This window comes from Uloborus diversus, chromosome 2, assembly GCF_026930045.1.
Source record: "Uloborus diversus isolate 005 chromosome 2, Udiv.v.3.1, whole genome shotgun sequence".
NCBI classification, from domain to species: domain Eukaryota; kingdom Metazoa; phylum Arthropoda; class Arachnida; order Araneae; family Uloboridae; genus Uloborus; species Uloborus diversus.
Genome location: NC_072732.1, coordinates 83948384 through 83972383, shown reverse-complemented (window position 1 = coordinate 83972383; position 24000 = coordinate 83948384). Strand labels below are relative to the sequence as shown.

At 31.5% G+C, this 24000-nt stretch overlaps 1 protein-coding gene across 1 annotated transcript in view; it reads right to left on the bottom strand.

The window, feature by feature from the left end:
- LOC129216387 (sucrase-isomaltase, intestinal-like) overlaps nt 1–24000 on the bottom strand; it is a 131206-nt gene that overhangs the window by 42897 nt on the left and 64309 nt on the right. Inside the window, 8 exon segments of the mRNA XM_054850602.1 lie at nt 600–715; nt 1045–1054; nt 6159–6247; nt 9618–9731; nt 16503–16739; nt 17194–17319; nt 18778–18890; nt 18976–19072. Of these exon segments, the coding sequence (XP_054706577.1) occupies nt 600–715; nt 1045–1054; nt 6159–6247; nt 9618–9731; nt 16503–16739; nt 17194–17319; nt 18778–18890; nt 18976–19072 (902 nt within the window).

Sequence of the window (24000 nt, the reverse complement as noted above, 5' to 3'; positions counted from 1 at the left end):
CAAAATTTTTAAATTACTACAGAACGGACTACTATATATTGTAGATCATATTAAATGCCAATTATAGAGCATAAAATGTAAACAAGCAAGAATTATTTTTTTCGAAGAAAATTCTCTCAAAAGTTATTTTAATAGCTTTGTAATAAACGTTGATGAAGTAGCATTTCAAATTAAAAAAAATATATTAATGTTTTATATTTTTATAATGTTAAGTGAAGATTTTATAAGCATTTTCAAAATAAAAAGTTTAATTTAACTGAAGTTTAAGTCATTAACCACTTGTTTTTGCACTAACCAAATCTATAAAGTCACCTTATTGTAGTGTGATAAATATTCTGGTCCTCTAAATGATATTATAACTAAGTTCCACTGTAAGCAGCATTTTTTTTTTTTTTTTGATAAAAAAGCACTGGTTTGAAATTTTGAAGAGAGCAGAAATTAAACAGTTGTGACAACAAACCTAGATACTTTCACAAGAAAGTAAAAAAATTATACAATTCAAAATTTAAAAAAGATTTTACATTTAACTCACTTATTTTTTCAGCATAAACTCAGATACATAATGTTTTTAAATTTAGGAAATAGCAATAACTACTAACTGCTCAGTTGCTATGGTTGAAGAAAGGCTATAGAAGTTATGATAATCATAATGTGTTATTGCATCATCCTTCCAATGCAGCATTGCATCCAGACAAAGGGTATTGTGGTACAGTGTCTTGCTGCGAAAAACACCTACATCAAAAAGAAATGAAAAGTTAAGGAGCTACAGAGCAAAAAAAAAGTATGGACAAAAGTAAAAATACATAGAAATTAACGTAACACAAATTAGTATGCAATTAGAAAATAATACATTAATACAAATTAATATACAGTGAAATCCCATTGCAATGAACTTAAAGGGACCGATTAAAAATTTCAGTGTAACAGAATCGTCTTAAAACTTACTTTATTTTTATAAAAAAGTTACTTTTGCAAATCTACTCTTGAATATAATTAAATCTGCAACATTTACTGTTACTAACAATCTAAAATATAATCAAACACATTATTTATTCTGAAAAAATAAAGAGAAAAATATTTAAGACTGAACTTTTATTCATTTGTTGTCTTCACGAAAAGTGTTTTTTTGTTCAAGAGATTTGGTCAAAGGGGACAATCTTACTAATATTATATATGCGAAAGTTTGTCTGTATGGATGTATGGATGTTTGTTACTCTTTCACGCAAAAACTACTGAACGGATTTTGATGAAACTTTACAATAAATATAGCTTATGCATCAGAATAACACATAGGGTAGTTTTTGTCCCGTTATGGGGAGCAAAACCCCCTTAGGGGAGCAATAAAATACAATTTTTGTGTAAATTCTCTAATATAGGGATGAAAAAATACTTGCACATATTTACATTATATGTCCATCGGAAGCTCTGATTTTTCTGCTGAAGATGGCACTTATTCGAAATTTCTAAGTAGAATAAAAAATGAGTTATGAGCTTTTTAGTTCCATGTTCGAAGGCTTTCCTAAACTCAATACAGTATTTAGTGTATCATCTCAACTCCCTCTCGATAGCGACAATTGTTGTATTGTTGACTATCTTTGCTTTTCGTGACTGTTCAAGGCTTTTCTCAAGTCAAATCTTGAAGTAAGATTTTTGCACAAGATTGGCAAATAATATATGATTTGGCTGATCATTTTCCATTTAAACGGAACTTTAATGTAATTAATGGTTTTTATTATTATTTATGCTGATTGAGCACTTACTCATTATCCAATCAACCAGCAGATCGCCAAAACTTTTGCAGAAAGATTTCCGTAGCTGATGCATTTGGCAGTTTTTTTCAACGTCGCTTTTTTGAAGCCGAAGACTACGTCATAATGTTTCTCAGCTTTCACCATGTAAACAAAATCTCGCCAATCAAAGACTCTTTAAAAAACTTTTTTTACTGTGTTAAATAATCCAGCAACTAAATTAGGCAAATCCATAAACAGCACAAACACTTCCATTAATTTTCCTTTTTGCACAATTTCAAACAATCGCCAAATTTTACTACTTATTTTGGAAACATTTCGGATGAAACTCTTTAGCGCCAATTTATGGTGACCAAAAGTATCTCAGCACCTGGCGATAATGTCTCTGTAACGAAATATCATATTACATCATATCGTATCGATATGATATATCATCAATATCATATCGTTTTACAAAGTAAGGAAAGAAGGAGGGAGCATCATCGAAGGTATCCCAAAACGATTCCCGCAAATTCGGTAAAATCGCACCAAGAGCCCACAATGATTGAAATTTCCCAAAATAACTAAAGCAAGTATAAGGGGATTACGAGCGCGGCTATATATTTTTTTTAAAACTTCGTACTTCAATAGCAATACAGAGAAGGTTTTAGACTCCACGTTAAAAAAAAAGTATCAACAGATTAATCTTTTTAAACATGAGAAGATTAATTTCATGTTTTGGAAATTTGTATATGCTTAAATATAGTACTTTCATTTCTAAATCAATACTATTTTGTTCTTTATACTTATTGCTATTTTACAGGGTTCATACTCTATTTGGATGAAAAAATTCCATGACTTTTCCAAGACTTTTTCATGACTTCAATGAAAATTTTCATGACTTTGTTACACGAAGAGAATAGCATTATTTAATCTCAAACTTGGTAATATTTAGAAATGAGCATTAGCAAAACGTCTATATAAATGCCACAGCCTCATTGAAGCACTTACTCGTAATGGAAAAAATATAAGTGCACACTTGAAAAATTAAACTCTTCTTATTTGTCTTCATAGTGTAAATTTAAATAAAGTAAAAATGCAGTGAAGCGAACATGATAATGCTTAAATGTCCGTTATTTTTTAAAAAAAAACAGGCAGAATAGCATTGAATGGGACAAAGGTGGAATGAGTCATCACTAAGTTTAAAAAAATTTGCTTCAAAAGTTACCTTTTAGTGTCAATAGTGCCTTTAATCATCCACGTAACTTCACAGTATTTTGGTTCTTTGAAGTAAAGCCATATAGTTTAGTTCTTTTTTTATGTTTCTAAACCAGATCTTTTTTAAAAAAACCATTCAGTAATGAATCAATCTTCTGATTCAAAAGTATACTTGTTTTATTTACAAATTTGCATATTTTCAAATCCATATAAATTAATAAGTTAAGAAGTTCCAGAACACGTTTAATTCCCAACATTGAACATAGCAGTGGGTCGCATGAATTAGTTTTGTGTGCCATATGTTGGGCACTACTGTTTTAGAGCATTAGAATCCCTCTTTTTCTGTATTTTATCGCCTGACTTAAAGTCTTTATTTTCTAAAACATTCAACAAATTAAGATAAACTCTGATAAATTTAATAATAAAGTCCTTACGAAAAATGGAATCGAACTCGCATGCAATTCAATTGCTTTTTTTTTGAGTGGGCGTGGCAAAGTTAAGAACGTGAAATTTTGCTACTACAGAATATGAAACATAAGAAGTGTTAAAAATAACAGAAAATTCAAAATAAGGTGATGTCCAGGCAGTAAAATCACACCGCAAAAAATGGCAAATGGATGCGACAGAAGTGGATGCAATGAGATTTCAAAATTCAGATTTGATTTTTGGATCTTTCACTTTTCCAATTTTAATAGCTTTTATGTGCTATACTGTTAAATGACTCAAGACTTCTAATGCTCCTTTAGCTACTGTTCCTTTCTCTTTGTCCAGGACATTTTTCCATGACTTGAAATAAATTTCCATGACTTTGAATGAAAATTTAAATTTTCCATGACTTTTCCAGGTTTGAAATTCTGTTATTTTTTTTCCATGACTTTCCAGGATTTCCATGACCCGTATGAACCCTGTCAGGGTTCATACTCTATTTGGATGAAAAAATTCCATGACTTTTCCAAGACTTTTTCATGACTTCAATGAAAATTTTCATGACCTTGTTACACGAAGCGAATAACACTATTTAATCTCAAACTTGGCAATATTTGGAAATGAGCATTAGCAAAACATCTATATGAATGCCACAGCCTCATTGAAGCACTTACTCGTAATTTAAAAAATATAAGTGCACACTTAAAAAACTAAACTATTCTTATTTGTCTTCATCATATAAATTTAAGTAAATCAAAAATGCAGTGAAGCGAATATGATGATGCTAAAATGTCTGATATTTTTTTTAAACAGACAGAATGATATTGAATGGGACAAGGTTGATTGAGTCATCACTAAGTTTCAATAAATTTCCTTCAAAAGTTACCTTTTGGTATCAACAGTGCCTTTAATCATCCACGTAACTTGACAGTATTTTGGTTCTTTGAAGTAAAGCCACATAGTTTAGTTCTTTATGTTTCTAAACCAGATATTTTTTGAAAACACCATTCAGTAATGAATCAATCTTCTGATTCAAAAGTATATTTGTTTTGTTTTCAAATTTGCATACTTTCAAATCCATATAAATTAATAGGTTCAGAAATTCAGGAACACGTTTAATTCCCGACATTGAACATAGCAGTGGGTCACATGGATTAGTTTTGCGTGCCGTACATTGAGCACTATTGGTTTAGAACATTAGAATTCCTCTTTTTCTGTATTCTATCGCCTGACGTAAGATCTTTATTTTCTAAAACATTTAACAAATTAAGTTAAACTCTAATAAATATAATAATGAAGTCCTTACGAGTGATGGAATCGAATTTGCATACAATTGAACTGCTTTTTTTTGAGTGGGCGTGGCAAAACTAAGAACATGAAATTTTGCTACTACAGAATATGAAACATAAGAAGTGTTGAAAATAACAGAAAATTCAAAATAAGTGATGTCCAGGCAGGAAAATCACATCGCAAAAAATGGCAAGGGGCTGCGACAGAAGTAGATGCAATGAGATTTCAAAATTCAGATTTGATTTTTGGATCGTTCAATTTTCCACTGTTAATAGCTTTTTTGTGCTATACTGTTAAATCACTCAAATTTTCTAATGTTCCTTTAGCTACTGTTCCTTTCTCTTTGTCCAGGAAATTTTTCCATGACTTGAAATAAATTTCCATGACTTTCAATGAAAATTTCAATTTTCCATGACTTTTCCAGGTCTGAAATTTTGTTATTTTTTTTTCCATGACTTTCCAGGATTTCCATGACCCGTACGAACCCTGATTTTAGTTTTATGGGTAAGGAAGAAACTCGATTTTTAATCACGTCAAAAAGATGTGTTTTAAATTCTTTCACTTAAACCAGAAAACAAAAGCAAGTAACGATTTTTTCTCATAATTATTACTGACCCAGGCAACGCCGGGTATTTTTGCTAGTATAAAATATTCTAATTTGTGAATGTCATTTATACTGACCACAAGAAAAATTTAAAACTTGCTGACCCCCTTGAGAATTTGCAGGGTGCCTGAGAATTGGTGCAGAAATCAACTGAGCACGGCTAAACACTAGCTTTTGTCGTCACACATCAACTCGCATTTCAGCACAAACGGATATTTTCCTTGAACGACTCTGTTTCGAAAGTACAAACAGAGTTTTACGTTATAGCTTGTGAAAGTTGTTTCTTAGTTTCTGAAAACAGCATTAAGAAAGAACATTCATTTCGTTGAAGAAAAAATCACTTCCTTTAACCGAGATTTTTAATACATTACCTTAATTGGTTTTAAAATTGGATTGAAAGTTTTGCTCCTTGTAACAAATATTTCATTGTATCAAAGTATTCATTGTAATGGGAATTCACTGATTAACACAAGCATGCACTGCACTACACTCCAGAGTCCCTAAACCTATCACTACTTAGTTTAAGTGGCCAGCTGAGCCTGCAGACAGCTTTATTTTTTGATCCAGACCAAGAAGTGTAGTTTTGATTGATGCACGTGGAAACTATTATCCAGAACAAACATAAACTTCAAAACTTTTAGTACACATACATGAGCCAGAATTAGATTTGGTTATAAAATCACTTAACTTAAGCAAGAAACCCTAAAGACAGTAACAGAAGATAAATTTTCAGCACAAACACAATTTAACTTGCAATCCTTTGATTAAAGCAGATTTGGCATGAATTAGCAGCATTGTTAATCATAAAGCTGAACATTAACATAACAAATATGTATTCTAAGATGTAGATTTATGCATTACATATAATTAGTATCTATTGAAAAATTAAGCACATACTAGGAAGATATGGTGGCCTATTTAGATTGTCATCTAAGCAGTCATTTATGGAACCATCAACATCATTTCTAGGAAAGTTATTCACCTTAAAACGAAAAGTTCAAATGATTTATTACAGTTCAAAAACATGGCATTTAAGAAGCATAAAAAAGTTTAGTTGAATCTAACAAGCAAAGTATTTCAAAAAACTCTCGTGTCTCAAATAACGGCCATTTTGAATGTATGTTAACTAATTTTAGAAAGTCATTCAAAAATATGTGAAAACCATAGTTTTATAATGTATAAAAGTTATTAAAATCATTTGTGTTTGGTTTTACTTCAATTAAATAACATCTCAAGCAATAGAATTCATATAAAATGGAATGTATAATACAGGGTCCACGGACCCATTGGGGGTCCGCCATAAACTTCTTGGAAAAAATTTTAAGCACTAAAAGTGAAATTTATATAAGGTTTTATATTTGAAAACCGGAATTTTCATCTTCAAATATGGAGTTGTCCTTTGAACACTACTTCCCTACATATCGAGATACCATGCACCTACCACACTGCAAATTCCCAGTACACATTGGAAATACGTTTGGATGACTTAAATTCAGAAAAAGTGTTCCCCTGTTGCCTGAATGTGCACTAAAATGTGTTCCAAATTTGCTCCATAAAGAAGAAATTGTGCTTAAAATTTGTTTTGAATGTGCCCCGCTTGGGGTATTTGGTCAACTTAAAGATTAGGAACACATTTGAGAACAGACTAATAAGACATTTGGGCACACTTGTGAAATCATAGCTTTCTTTCGTGCAAATATTATTTCAAAATTTTTCTGAATTTACCAATCAGTAAAATGTCTCAACATGATACACCAGAAATTTCATTGCTATTAATGGTGGTCCGTTGTTTTCGAGAATGCTGAGAAAAAGGATGGCCTTCCCTGGTAGAAAACCGTCCATTGCCAGTGGCAATACACAGCTACCCCATGATATTGCAGTAAAATTAACAGCAAAAATTACTGGTAAAATCAAAGGAATGGTCTATAAGTGCTGTAAAATGTACCAAAAACTGTGTTACAAATGAAGAGACATAAGTCAATTCTCAAATGAGTTTCTAGAAGTGTAAAAACATGTGCTGAACCAAATAACCGTTCTGGAAAATGTTCTTAGAAATGATTTGAAACTTGAAAGCTGTTCCAAAAAAGGGTGCTTTAAAGTGTCCTAAAAAAGGGGACAAGTGTCTGAATTCAAAATGTGTTCAAAAAATACTCTGCAAAACTAAATATCAAAGCTGTCTATATTTTAAACCTGTCAAATGTTAAACCAAATATAGTAAAATTGTGCCAGCTAAACTAACCTCACTCTTCTTATTAATTCGATGTTCCATTATGAATTTGCATTGTTTTGTTACCAGTTGATTTCTGCCAGATCAATTTGATTTTTGTGCTTCAGAATTTGCAAATAAAGTTAGGCATTGTAAACTATCTACCAAGGAGCCGTCCTTAAATGATGTCACGCTTTGAGGGGGGGGATGTTTGGGATGTTGTTTTAGTTTGCGATAAGGGAAGGGGGAGGGTAACAAGAGAGACATCACAAATCTTTTTATAACAATATGCTTTTGAAAAACAGTGTGAAATGTAACAAAGGTAAGGTGAAATTCAATACTCTGTAGAAAATGAGGGAGGGGTTCAAGCATGTTGAAAAAAAGCATGAAATCATTCATGGGCAGCCCCCAAGAGCTTTTTTTTTAAAGGCGCCCACACTTAACACTGGTATACAAAAGGGTTCTGAGGGCTATAAAGTTTGGGAAGCCCTGGTATAATACATTTATTCGCAGAAAACCATATCTCATTGCTTTTTTACACAACATTTCCTTTTGAGGATGTACACTAGGGTCTCATTAAAAAAAAAAAAAAACGAAAGTCGATGTTTCAAGTAGCATAACCCTCTTATATTTTTCCTTTTAGGTCAAAACAATTATAAAAAAAGTTTCATATAATTTGAACAACGGTAACCCGTGCCGACTTGCGTCTGAAAGTGTACTACGCTGAATTGACTTTTTCTTCAGAAGTTTGAATTATGCAGATGAAATGTTATTCCTATAGCCCATGTGTATGACAAAAATATTTATCCAAATTAAAAAGTATTTAGGTGTCCAGCAGGAGTTCCTAAAATTTGTAATTTTCTTCAAAAAATTGATTTTTTTTAAATATATTTTTATAAAAATGTGAGAGATGTTTTAAGAAGAAAAATACAAACAGCAAACTTGGTGATTAGCAATAAATAGAAATTTTTACTCTGTTGCAATATTTAATTCTCGAACAAAACACTCAAAACATGGATTTTTCTCAAGTTTAAGCTAAAATTTCCATTTTAAATATATATATATTTTAATTACTATTATTCATTTGCAAATGTTGATTTGAAAATGTGTTCGCTAATAATTTCTGAATTTGATATTTTATTGTAATGTATATGCAATTCTTTAATAATAAATTGGTAAAATCTATTTTTTGAAGATAATCATTACTTTTAGGCCTCCTGTTAAACACCTAAACATTTTTTAATTTGAATAGTATAATAAACTAAAATTAAAAACAATAAAACTCTCGGTTGCATTCAAGAAGCTATAAACACAACACTAATCTCAGAAGTGCAAAAAATTACGGCATGTGGTAAAGGGATTAGGGAGGAAGAAAGCAACTCTGTGATTGGTCATAGCTTGGAATAGCTGTTTTTTTTTTTTTTTTTTTGACTATTCAAATGGAATAAATTATCTTTGGACAAAACTGTTATATCATCGATCGAATTTAAGAGGAAAGAAATTTTGTTTGGTAGGTAAACTATTTTATATCGTGGTTCTTAACTGGTTAAAGAATTATCCACCTTATGCTCAATTTTTGATTTTTTTTTTTTTTTTTCGAGACTAAACTTTTGAACTTCACTTCCTTATATACAAATATATTGCATTTTAAATTTACCATAATGTTTTATACTTGGTACTCATAATAACTTTTGTTATTGAAAACAAAAACTTTTGAAAAGATTCTATATTTTTACTGTAAACTTTAAATAGTGTTTTGTAAATTAGGTAAAAAACCTCCAGAAATAGTTCAATAAAACCAAAACCATGTTAATTATACCAAGGAATAGCAAAAAATTAAGCTATAACTGTTTCTTGGAAGAGCTTTTAACTGTTAAAAACAAGGCTCTGTTAATTATGCCAAGGAGTAGCAAAAACTTTAAGTGACTAAAACTATTTATTTGACAGAGCTTTTACCAGTTTACAGAAAAGATTCAAAGACAGTAAAATTATTTACATGGCATTAAAAGTTATATATAAGTTATATTGGAAGATGAATTTATTTTCTGATAAGAAAGAATATATTTAATCGAAACATGAAAAAAAGAGTACAACATAACACATACTGCTTTGACCATGCAAAAATTAATAAAATGTCGTTACGTACCAACCACAAGCCATCAATATCTATGCTTGAAGCTACTTTATTTAGTACTTTTGCCCACCAAGTCACAGCTGCAGTACTTCCAAAGTCAGGATAAACAACTCTCTTACTACCTACCTTAAAGAAAAAATAATACAAAAAGAAAAATTAATGATGACTGTAATGCATACTTTTTAGAATAATTGTGTAATTGGGACAAATTCTTAACAAAAATTATATCGTTTTTTAAAGAAGGCCATTAGTAATTTACGGGTGTAATATTTTTCAAATAATTTATGCATAGGTCTCAAGTAAAGCATTCATTAATTAGAAAATGGCAGAAAAATCTGTATTTTTGTACATTTAATTAAATAAAGCAAAAATAGATAATACAGTAAAATACCTTTATAACACCGACTTGTATAACACAATTCTCTATAAACCACACAACTTTTCAGAAGTAAACAATAAGTTCTGAAGTTAAAAAAAACCCTCTGTTTTGCCTTGCAAACATAAAAAGTGTTAGGAAAATTAATTTTGAATCAGTTTTAAATCTTTTCATCTTAATTCAAAGCTGTTAAATGAAGATTAGGATTCACAGTAAAATGAAAATACCATATGGTTCTTGAAAATGCAGCTGTTATGCAAACCATGAAGCTAGCAGGATATTTCACTTTCTTGTAATAAAGAAACGTATTTATTTGTGAATGACTCATTGTATAATTAGTGCTTTAATACTCACTACAGATAAAATTAATTCTGAAGTGCTAATACATAGACATATTTTGAATATTAGTTTAAAAATTTGTGAAATGACCTATATAACGCCAAAACCTGTATAACGCAAAAACTCTGGTCCCAAGGTGTGCGTTATAATGGTCTTCTACTGTAAGGCAATAGAATATTCAAAGTTCAAGCAAAATATCCAAACATCAATAAAACCAAAACCAAAGTAATATTTTCTGCATGAAAATGATCATTTGGAATTGATTTCATTGCTTTCAAATTTTCAAATATGAAAGTAAAACCTAAACCAAATTTCTAAACACGGAAAAAGCTGAAACTTTATGCATCTTTAATTTTTATTACTAATCTTGCAGTGAATATCGATCATCTGCACGAAATAGAAATAATCAGAGACATTTCCAGCTTGGGTGTCGCTAGGGGCTGTAATTTGTGGTGTCAGCCCCCCTCCCCTCAAGAAAATGTTAATATTTTGCGGAACAATTATTATTCCTACTCTAACAAACTTAGAAGTTTTGAACAAAATGCCTCCAAATGGTGATACAACATAAAATGTACAAGTATACAAAATGTTTGAAATAGAATTGAAACAAAAAAGAATAAATTTGAAGTTAGGGGGGAAAAATACTTTTGAGGTGCAAACCGTAAGCTATAATTTAACTTTTCGCATAATTTCATGAAAATCCAATGAATCACTTACTCGCATGTAAAACACAGACAGGCATGTACTTCCTTTTTTATTATTAGTAAAGATTTTACTCTTTACTTACTCTCTTAAGCATGTTTGCATAATGTTTTGATTCGCAAAAGTTGATAAAAGATGTTTAGAGATGCATAATTAGTTTTTTTCATTTATTGGTACAGATAAAGACTGAGCAGGGGCGGATTTATAGTATATTCAAGGGGGTGGCGGTTGAAAACAGTAAAAGCCACCCCTCCCCCCCAGACCCCTCACGTAGGGGAGATGTCATGGAGTAATTTGCTCCCCCTTAGAGCTTTGAAAAACTAATATTTTTACATATAAGTGATCATGGTTTTTGCTATGCAAAATATGATGCTTTGAAAAAAATTTTTACAATATGAACATTTTTTCGGCCACGAAGCTCAAACATGAGTCCTATATTCTGGTTTCATATCGAAAATAAGTGAAAACATTGTAAAACAAGCCCCATGGAAAAAAAGATAGGTTTTGATGACTTTCTAAATATTTAAGGGAGAATACCCCCATAAATCTCCCAACTTGCTCATGCTTTTGAACTTTACACCTCTCTAGTCTCTCAGAAGAGTGTTAATGGCTAATATAACACTCCCCTTAACTCAAAATAAAAATAATGGCTATAAAACTGTCAAAAACTTGAAAAAATTGGGGGTCATTTCCAAAGAGTGGGACGTATAGGGGGCAAACGGCAGTTGTATTTGGATTCAAGTGGTCATTATACGTAACAATCAGCAAGCATTTTGAAGAGTTTTTTTTTTTTTGCTGCGCAGTGTTATTAAAGTTTTAAAAAAGGGGGGGAGGGGGTAAGCTTGTGTTAAAATTAAAAAGCGGGTAACGCCTTTCATCCTTGATTACACTACTGTTTAAAACAAGGTTAAAGCAAATTTATAGAATTTATTGATTGAAATAGTAGCAATTGCAAGTAATTTCTTCAATTTCATATTACCATTTTCAGAAAATGAAGGATACAGAGGGGCGGTCGCCCCCACCGTCCCCCTAGTAAATCCGCCACCGACTTTGAAGCTTCAAGTCAGTGGCGGATCATGGGATTGTGAGGCCCCAGGCGCAGCCTGATCCCGAGGCCCTCACAACAAAAACAATAGAGTCTTACTAATATTAACAATACTGGAAATTATAACTTTTTTTATTTTTTGGATACACGAACAAGCTTTGTGGGGGGAGGGGACAGTTACATTCTTATTTAACAGGGAAAAAAAAAACATTTCTGACAAAAAAAAAAAAAAAAACATTATAGTGAAAAATTTTGCCTCCTATATTTGTTCGTAATTTAGTCAGTACAGGGGGGAGAGATTCTCCGAGACCCGCTTTCTGGCATTTACAGGGGTCGGAGTGGTGATTTCAAAAATTTTAGGACACAATTTTGATAAAAGCTTAGTAATTTTTACGACAACAAATATCAAGTTTTTTTTAACTTAAAAGTAATTTATAAGCTTGATTTTCGCACTGGATGATAAAACGTTTCAAATTCAATCTTGAAAATTACAATACAATGCATTCAATCTTTTATTCTTTAACACAGTGATCAGTATGAAGTAAAAATAAATGTACATATGTCCAATTGCTTCTTTACTTTTTTTGTTGTTGTTGAAAAAAATGTCCTTAATGAGGAGGGATTAAAATTAGAGTGCAAGGTGCAAGTCCAAAATTTATTGTATACTTTTCTTTTTATCAGATAATCTGATACTTTTTAGTGTCTCAGAATCATCAAAAATATCCCTGTAAATTCTAGATAAACCATTTGAAGATGCAAATGAATAATTGTTTTTTATGACAACTAAAACTATAAGAAAACCTCCGCTTACGAAATTTTATCGTGGAGTGAATTCGAAATAAAAACTTTGGATTGCTTCATCATAATCAATTTGTTTTCAGTAGAAGACAAAGAACATGGAATTTAAAATACAGTTTGATTTTTCAAGCTACTTGTCAACCTCTTATGTCTCGCCGCAGCAGCATGAGACAATACCTGTGAAAATAAAATGCTTTAAATTCATCCCTTTCTGCATATGTGCTAATTTTGCATCTATTTCTGCCTGCTTTTTCAACCACGAGGAAGAGAATTTCGTTTCCCATGGCATTTTAATAAAACAAATTACTATTCACATTTTTAAAACAAAAAGTTAGTGACTAAATTTAAAAATTATATATGCAAGAAATTATCGAACTTCACTGAACAGAAACACAAAGCACCAAACTCTTTGTATTGGAAGAACAAGCTAATGCTCAGACTACAACGCAATGTAAGTACTATAAAAATAAATCTTCCCAGTACACCTGGGGACAAAACATTTAACTTTTGTTTTAAGTATACTTTTTGAACCAAGTGCTTACATTTGAGTTCTTATTTTATTTTATAGGTTTTTTGTAGAAGAGGAATGACTGCAAGATTTAGAAAGTATAGATAAAACAGTTTTATATTGAGCATTTGTTTTTGTTAACTGCATCCCCCCCTGCCTTTCTCTAGGAAAAAAAGTAGCAACAGCAAAGGTTTTTCTCTCTTTCTTTAAAAAAAAAATTCTTAAGGTCTACGAAGTTTATTTTGTCCTAAAATACAGGCATATCATCATGAAAAGTTTCATTTTTTTCTGCACAAGTTGGGAATATAGTGTGAACATTATAGACATTTTAGGACAAAACTCGAAATTTTAAGAAAATTTCAGGAACAATTCCTACCCCTGGGTATTTAGCAAAATCCCAGTTTTCTCCAGTTTCCCAATGCAAGTATATTTTAGTGGTGTCATCAAAAAAAAGTCCAAGAAGGGTGAGTCACTTAGCAAAAAAAAAAAAAAAAGAGAGAGAGAAAGAGAAAGAGAGAACTTCTGATCTGCTAAGGAAAGGGGGGTCCGGGGGTTTTGAAACTTGAAGGGTTAAAAACACCATTTTAGACTTTCTTTGCTGATGTTTGGGGGGGGGGGCAGTTGTCTCAGCGGAAAGTAGTAGAAATTGAAGCTTTAACAACGCGATTATAGGCCATTAACGTTAGGGATAAGGGATGGAGCCCAGGGAGTGCCCCCAGTCATTTAAAAAAAAAATAGATCGAAATCAATTCTCTGCCCCTCCCCCCTTCCCAATTTCAAAATTGAAGTTTCAAAAACGCAATTGCAGACAAAATTTACATGATAAAAAATTTTACGGGAAAGAGGTGCTGGGCTCTTCCGTGAAATTTTTTTTCAAAACTATGGTCTTAAAAACTTCAGTAATATTTTATATTCTTGGGCTATACCATTTAAATATTTTCTAACTGTTGTTTAAAAATCTTAATTTTTTTATGATATTAAAGAAAAAGTCTGTTCGGGGACTCTTGCTCGAGTATTTTCTGAAGATTTCATCGGCCTTCGGATTCCTCCGGATGGTAATCCTAAGGCGTACGCTAAGAAATAGGGTGATGAGGAGAAAAGTATAATGAGCTCGCGCGCAACTATGATGAATCCAAGTGAAATTCTTACTCTCATATTTTTACTTTTCCTGAAATATTTATATACTTCTGAAATTCAAAATTCATAATTTAATTTCCTTTAATGTTTGAAAATAATGATTTTTCAGAAGTTTTCAAGCAGATCTTAAAGTCTATGTTTTTTTTTCTATAATCATTACCATCATTTTTTTTTTCTTTTTTGAAGCAGTGAAACATGCTCTTTAGTACATGGAAAATGTTAATGTACACTCCTGAACTGAAAACACTTCAATAGTTGGGGAGAACCTAACCTGGCAGCATTAAAGCTACGCAGATCTTAATTATTGCATTACGACGCTATCAGGTTAGGTTTGTACCAACTACAGTTTTTATATAAAACGTTTGTCTTTAATAAGTAAATCAATCTTAATGAAGTTGAAATTGTAAAATATATTACAAACAAATGGCACCAGTGAAAGAAGGAGGACACTCAAAATCAACTACTTTCGCTGCAAAGGCATTTAAAATTTTTATAGTAGTTTTATAAAGCGTATTTGTAATGAATTGACAAAGGGTCTTTTTCTCTGTAATGGAAATATAATTTAAAGAAGAATTAACAGTATATTCTTTTTTTCAAAAGCAATATCTTTTGTACCACTTTAATTGTAGCCTATTATATTTCGAAATTTATCATTTAACACTAAGATTGCAGCATAATTCAAAAAATTAAATAGTTATTAAAACATATTAAACTTATCTCAAAAGGAATGGTCTTGTCGTTGATTGAAGACACAGAGCTAAAGTACGTTCACGAGCACGAGTGAATCAAATCAAAACAGCGAATGTTGAACGTTCTTCGTTCTTCCTCCAAAAAAAGAAAAAATTCCCGCCTTTTCCAAATGACTTATTTAACTAAATACGTCATAAAACTATCTTGTTACGGGTTGGTTACTGGTGGGAAAGCGGGAAACTTTGCAAAAAGTAAAGAAAGAAAACATAGCTGTGCCCGGCGTGTGAAAACGACTTCAATCTGGACCCCCCACAGATCTGTCTCTTCTCCCTTCAGCATTCTAGATAAGGAAAGGCAATATAATTGTTCGTCAAGAAAAGTGATCATTCCAAGGTTGAGTTTTACACCCCATGTTGTAAATCCTGCTGTCTGCTCCCCTTATTTATTTAGATAAACACCGACTCGGGCGTAAAATCGCCCAAATGACGACTGGTATATTTTGAGGGACTGATATAATACTGACACAAAAATGACGACTGGTTATCATTTGTTTGGGGGGGGGGCAAATATCATCATGTGTATATCAATAGTGCTTTTTTAAAACAAGATGCATACTCCTTATTCAGACGAAGCCGACTAGTAAGTGGTCAAAGAACTACTTGGAACGGGAAAAGTTCTTCTAGAAAGCAGGGCCGGATCTATAATTTTTGGGGCCCCCTGCAAAAACTGTGTAGGGCCACTCCCAGAGACCAGCAGTGTACATTCGTACCGTTAATAAGAACTTAGTGCTAGTTTTTTTATTATTATTTTTTTTTTTTAATTTCTTGGGACGTTGGGCCCTTTCAGGCAGTGTCCCCTCCTCCTGCACTTCGGGGTATGCGGGTACGCAGATCCGGGATTGCTAGCAAGACTAACTGTGCATTTTATCAGAATAATTTTGTCGAGGATTTAAAAACACAATTTTATGCTGAAATTGTGGGAAGAAAGAGGAAAATCCAAACAAAGGCACCTGAAGCCAGGGGTCCCCTAAGCGTTAGGGGGCCCTATTGGAAGCAATCAGCCCGCACCTAAAATTCATGATTAAATATCAATTTTCATGAGTTTTGAGCATTTTCCACTCAAAATTATGGCTGTCAGCGGAAAATCCTCAAAACAAAAAAATTTTGGTTTTGAGGATAGTCCACTTCGCAGCTACGAGGCCCCTTGCTTTTTTGGAGGCCCCAGCTATCGCCTCATGCACCTATGCGGTGATCCGCCACTGCTTCAAGTTAATGCATAAGAAATATAACAATATAAAATTACCATTCCAACTATAGGATGCAGGCCCCACTTGTCAGTAATAAGAACACTATTTTGCTGCCCAAAGTTGTATATTGAATCCCTTTGCAACACATCTTCTGCAGATATTTTAGGTTCAAAACTTATTAACAGTTTCTGATTCCTACCAGATAATTTTGATGTAAAGTTTGAAAACCCAGCAAACTCATAAGCTCCTGATATATAGCTTTTGATCACATCCATATTTACAGAAAAGGCTTCCTAAAATACAAATAAATAAATAAGTAATTATAACTGATTTTGGAACTTAAAAAGACTTTTACTAATAAACAGCATATAAAAATATTTTTGGTTACTTCTCAAGCAACAATAGAATAAGAAGAAGAAGAAAAAACTATCAATCATTATGCTTGAATTAAATTTGAAGAAATATTTTTTAGTCATGAGCAATTTTAAAGCTTTTAAATATACATAACAATTAAAGGTTTTTTTTAAAGCTAGTATCAAGAATCAACAATCAGGTATTTAAAAAAAAATTAAAACAAAATATTTTCCATAATTTTCATGCAGAACATTTATTACATTGTGATCCGTTCAAACAAATTTTCATTACTAGTGATAAAAAAAAAAACATGGGCAGCTCTAGAAATCATTAAGTAAAAACACTTTTTCCTTAGGATCATTAAACATATTTAAAACAATAAAATTAACATACCACAGGAATATGTGCTTCCTTAAATCCGTTAACAAATTCTTCAACTTCATTCACAGATTTATAACGTGGTTTGCTAGCATGAAATCCTAAGGACCAGTACGGTGGCATAAAAGAGTGTCCAACAGCCTGAAAAATTATCATAAAGGCAAAAGGAAAAAAAATCATTGGTTATTCAAATTTTACTCCTTGTAAAATAATTAATGTTCATAAACAGAACACATGAAACAAATAAATAATTATTTCTCTTCTCATTGAAATATGCTGGTAGATTGCATATCATACAGAGAACTACAGTAAACTCACAATTATCCGCAGCCTTTCCCACTTAAAAAATATAACTGAAAAAAAATGTCGGTTATTACTAACTGGATGTAGAGAAATTTACATTTTGACTCAACAAGTGCACAATTTATTTTTAGACATTCCTATTTTTATCCACCCGTCCCCCTTCCCATGACATCAAACCTTCTATGATCACCGAAACTTCAGTAGTTGGAACCTGATTTTTAGATCCACACTACTTATACACCTAAACGAGTGTACGACCAGTCTTGTTCAAAAAATTCTGCTCCCCACACGTTTTTTGTGTAACCTACTTTGATCTGTTTCAGTTTGTTTATGTGTTTGCACCACTTGCTTGGGTACGTATGTAATCCACTTACAATAAAGAATGATCCATTTTTAACTTTTACATAGCAATAGTTTAAATGCTGGTGAATGTTATTGATATTGTTAAGCTATTGCATACACCAACCAGCATTGTTTTGTGCCTATTTTGCAGCTTATCTATGAATTCACTTATCTGCGGTTACCGTACCACCCTAATCTGCAGATAAAAGGCAGTTCACTGCATTTTCAGCAGCAAAACAACTGCGACCAATACTGTAATTTACAGTCAATGACTGAAAGTTCACGAAAAACCAAAAAAAAAAAAGAAAAAGCTTTGTGTTATCAAAAAGAAAAGAAATGACAAACCTCATAAGTATTAATTAAGAAATGCAGTGAAGAAATTTTAGCACTTTTTTGGGCAATTTTTGTTCAGAGTTAAGGGGTCAATGCACCGCTACATTTTTTTCCTCCAACACTTCAATTGTCAAGATATAATAATGTACAATCAAACTTATTCTTTTTTTTATTTTAGTCTAATTTGAAAATTGCACTTTGCAAAGTGTTTTTAAATGAAAAATGAGTCATTTTTGGACTCGGCCCTGAAAAAATAGATAAGAATTAAATAACAAAACTTGAGAAACAGTACCATCAATGGTAGTGTAAATACAGCAAATAATAAGCAACTAACAATTCAATAGTTACCCGCAGAAGGGAAATGCAATTAGGTACTTTTAAAAAAAGATTAAGCTTTATTTTTATATACTGATTCAAATAAGCTGAAACATTTGTGCAATGAAAACAAAATCTGAAGCTGCTTAATGCATCTTTTAGCTATAGAAAATGAAAATTAAAATAATTTAGAAATATTAGGTTTCAAAACTTTTTGAACAAAAAAAGGTTTTGAATGAAAAACAAAAATGTCAAATGTTTGCATATAATATTCATTAATAAATGCAACTGATGCTAAAATATTACTTCAGTATATTGCTGAATAACTTCTTCAGGCGAGGGTCCCAAAAACAAATATAAGTCCAGCAGCCCACCAAGAGTTCGAAAAGTAATTGCAGGGGATGGATGGAGTTGAATCTCTAAAAAGACAAAACTGTGGGTAATTGCCATTGTTACTTTTAACTGAAATGAAAATAGCTGGGGGGGGGGGGACATGTAACTTACCCATTGGATCACTATTGAGCAGAAGAACACCATGAGCATTTCCATTATTTTCGACACATAAGTACATTGGGTGAACACCAGATGAAAAATTTCCATCCTAAAGCATTTAGCAGAATTTCTGACATAAATTTATGAATGATCATTAATAATAAAAAGTAGCAGTACTTTCACTTTGATTTTAACATGACTGGAATTAGAATTTATAAAATGAGATACCAGGGATTTAGTTAGGCACATCATTTAGGTGAGGTTGGGGGATCAATTACAACCCCCGACTTTGAAAGTTAATGCACGTACAAGTTAGTGGGCTTGCTTTTTGTGGTTTTTTTTGGTATAATTTACAAATTGAGTAAAAACCTTCAAGAAGATTCAAAATGTTGGGCTTGACTTTAGTAAAATTAAAAATAAATTCATAGACTAAGTTAAATAAGTCAGAGAAAATATTTTTTATAAAACAAATAGATAAAAGTAATAAAAGTAATCATTCAACTGAGAAGATATTAATATTGTATTATCAGTTGTGCAGATTCCAGTACAGAATAAGAAATTCAAACTTTTCTCTTTGGATTGGATTAATGTTTGCATAGAAATGGAGAAAAAAAAATCGAGTTATCACGCTAAAATCATAATTCATTTAAAATGGCATGACAGAAGTAAATTATTAATGATCGTAAAATGAAAGTACAGTCAAACCTTGCTGTAATGAACCTTCAGTGGACTAGCTTAGGAGATTGCTATAACTGAAGGTTTGCTACATTTGATTTTTTGAAAATAAGTCCATGCTAAGTTTTTTACTTCTATAATGAATGTTTTTATTCCAAGATACTTTCATCAATGAAAAGGATAACATTAAATAAAATATGAACAAACATTCAGTAATTAAACTATAGAAATGTATTTTCTTATTTTAAGAAGAAAAATGATATTTTTGGTTGCAAGCTTTTATGTATGTCTCATGGTTTTTTCTGTCAATTATTGTAAACAAATCTACCTCTTGTTTTTCTAGTTTCTTCAGTAAAAAAGCTCAAAATACTGAGAGTTACCATAGAATTCAAAGGTTCAAAATTGTTACTGTTTGGCAAAGGCAAACACACCAGTATTGGCCACTTCAAGGTTTAAAACGCACTAGTAGTAGCTACAGTGAAGTATATTTTTAAACTGTGGGTCTACAACATTAATTATCTCTCTTGAAACTCAATGAGCGCATTACAGCCCAACTCTTCCTTAATCACCCCATTTTTTAAAAATGCCAGAATTTCAATTTGTTCAAATTTTTATCCATTTTTTTCCAAGCCTCAAAATTTATCTGGTAGTGGCCAATCCAAAATCTGAAAATTTCAGTAGTGTTCATCTGACTTTCTCCCATCTGAAGAATTTACATTACTTACTTTAAATTTAAATAACTGATGAATAAAATTGATTCAATATAAGTTACATTAAGTACCAATGTGTTAGTTAAATTATTATTGTTCATTTCTTTCTTCAAAGTATATAAGTAACTTTGAAGGAGCCACTACACTGAAGAACTGGACTGGTCACCACTGGTGTGTTTATCTTACTTTCTTACTTATTGAAGACACAGTACTTTCAGATCACCTTTTTTTTTTTTTTTTAAGTTTTTTCAATGCCACGTGTTACTTGCAAATAAACGTTTTCCTGTAATTGTGCAGCAATCTTTTAACCTCCACTTACATTTAATGATAATTCATTTTTTCTTCTTATAAGTATACTATACAAAACCGATTGAACAAAAGTACAAAAATATTTTTACAAGGTTCATACCCTTCCAGACAAAATGAATTTCAGGAGTTTTCAGGAGTCAAAAGAAAAATTTTCAGGAGTAATAACATGAGCGGTTTTTACAAGAAAATTACTTTCAGTAACATTTAATCTACTTTGCTGTCAAATTTTTAATTGATTAGTAATTTTTTTTTCACACACTATTCAATCAAAAAAAAAAAGAATTAAAAATTGGATTCAAAATATTTGAAAACAACAGGATTAGATATATCGGCATATTATCAGTAGTAAATATACTACAAAATAGCAATAGCACTACTAATTAGCAATATAGAAAATATGCTTAATAGCTGTTGCTGTTAACACAAAAACTAGCACTCTAACTCTTGGTTAGTTCTCTAGTGGCAGTTACAATCAGTAACCGTAATGGGCATGTTTGAACAGAGTAACAGGTCAGTTGGTTCGAACACACCCTATGTCTTTGCGAAAAGCACTGGGTGCTCTGTATAATACGAGGATTTTGTTTGGTTGCCAGCGATTCCATATGGCTGCCTAAACGGAGATGACATGGAATTAAAATTAGCGATTGTTGTTGAAAATTATTTTCAGGAGGAGAGGGGGAAAATCAAGAGGTTAAAACAAAAATTTAGGAGTTTTAAGGGCCCTTAGAAGAAAAAATAAAATTTCAGGAGTTTTTCAGGATTTTCAGGAGGCGTACGAACTCTGTTTTTAGTAAAAATATGATTTGCTTATTGTATTGATTGGCACATTGTACAAAAATAAAAAGCACCATCCATAGACTACACATAGTTGCAAATTATCTTCAATTTTATTTCAGCATAATGAAGTCTACTTTCATTCATATTGATGGGTCATTCCATGTCAAATCAACCAAAAAAAATTATTTTCAAATTTACCATCTCAGATTTTCATGAAAATTTCAGGGATTATACTGTTTGACATTCTAAATTCAGATCTACTTTTTAAAAAAATTAATCTCTTTTGGTTAATGAGTTATTAATCTTTTAAATCTGTAAAAAACACATTTTTTACTCATCTGTTGCGCTTAAAAATGCTACAATTTTAGTTGTATGGGGTCAATACAGTTGGTTAATAGCTCATTTGAAAGAGAATTGCATGAGCTTTAATTTGAAATGCAACTTGCATATTTTTCTTGCATTTTTAATTTTTTAAATTTTAAATTTAAATTTTTTTTAAGTTAGTGTCTTTTAAAAATTTTGAAAAAATATATGTTTTTTAATATGTTTTAGTTGATTTATCCTAAAAATTTCAGAGTGGGGACATGATGGGATCAGCAGTTATAGCAAATAATGCAATGGTGCTACTTAGCCTTTTTGTTTAAAAATTAAAAAAACAATAAATAAATAAAAAATACTTTTTTAAATGCAAAAAACTATTTTTAACAATTTAAATTTATTTCAAAATATACACGTTTTAGTTTTTTAAAATAATATTATAAACATTTTGTAGTAATACTTAATGCGTCACATACCTGTTTGAACATGTCAGGGAGTGCTTCAACACGTGTGTAAACAAGCTGCTGCATGATGTGCCTGTTCTTTAAATGGTTTTAATGCATTTCATTTTAAATTTTTAATTATATTTTAATTTATATCTTAATTTTGAAATAAAATGTTGCCAAATTAGAAATTGCTTAGTTAAAAGTAAAATTAAAAAATAATTTTAAAGAAAATTTAAAATAAAAGTAATTTTAAAAAGTAAGAGATTAATTTAAAAAAATATGATTTTAAAAAAGTAAAAGAAAATATTCTAAAAAATTGTCAAATAAAAAACACACAAACACACACACACACACACATATATATATATATATATATATATATATATATATATATATATATTTACAAAAAAAGTGTCATTGCATTAACCAAAAAAGATAGATTTTTTTTAAAAAGTAGATCTGAATTTAGAATGTCAAACAGCATAATCCCTGAAAGTTTCATGAAAATCTGAGATGGTCATTTTGAGTGATTGGTTGATTTGACATGGAATGACCCTGATCAACAAATAAAACAAATTTAGTGCAAACATTAGAGATATCGCATGACAGGAGATTTTTTACTATTTTTTGAGCCAGAATAAAAAATTCGGAAAGGTTGCAGTCTTGAGCTTTCCGGACAGTTGCGGATATACTTAGGGGAGGGGGGGAGGCAACTGCCCCATCTGTAGCCGAAAAACAATAATATTAAATTGAAGAATATACTAGCAGTTGCTACTATAATCGAGTGAATTCTATAAATTTGCTTCAAATTAGTTTTAGGCAGTAGTTTAGTCGAAGATGGACAGCGTTAAACACTTTGATTTGAACCGAAGCTCGCCCCCTTTCCCTTTTTTTAAACTTTAACAACACTGCTCGGCAAAACAAAAAAAAATGAAAATGCTTTTGACATAATTCTTGCTGTTTCTTACATAAAATGACTCCCTGAATCCAAATACGACTGCAGTTTCCCCTCTATTTGTCCCACATTTTGGAAATGGCACCCACAGATTGCTTTCTTCAGTTTTTGCCTGTTTCATAGCCATTATTACTTTCTTCTAAATCTAATATATAGAAGAAAGTATTGGATTCGTGCAAATTTTCAAATTTCGAATTTTGACAGATTCGAACGTTTTGAGGTGTGCTGAGTCCATTTCGACTATTTTTGGAAAATGTCTGTCTGTCTGTGTGTGTGTGTGTATGTGTGTGTCATGTCTGTGTGTGACCAGTTTTTTGTGGATGCTCTACAGCAAAAACTACCGCATGAAATCGAACGAAATTTGGTACACATATGTGTCCCTATGTGAACTTGTGCCCATTGGTTTTTGGCGCAAATTCCTCCAAGGGGGTGGAGCAATGGGACGTTTTTTGAGTTATGCGTGCTTGCTATTCCTCAGGAAGTAACTGGCGGAATCAAACAAAATTTGGTCCATATGTTGCCATTAACAGGAACAGGTGCTGATTCAATTTTGGTGTCAATAACTCAAACGGGAGTTGAGCTACAGAACGTTTTTTGTCGTCAATTGTGACTGCTGTATCTCAATAAATAACGAACGAAATCAAACAAAATTTTTTTGACAAGTAGCCCTTAGTGGGTATAAGAGCTGATTTTATTTTGGTGTCAACAGCTAAAAAGGGGGTAGCGCAATCGCCCGTTCTTTTTTTCCATTGTGAGTGCCCTATCTCAAGAAGTCATGCTACGTTCTGGTTGAAATTTGGAATATATGTGAATCCATACGTAAACAGGCTTTGGTTCAATTTTAATC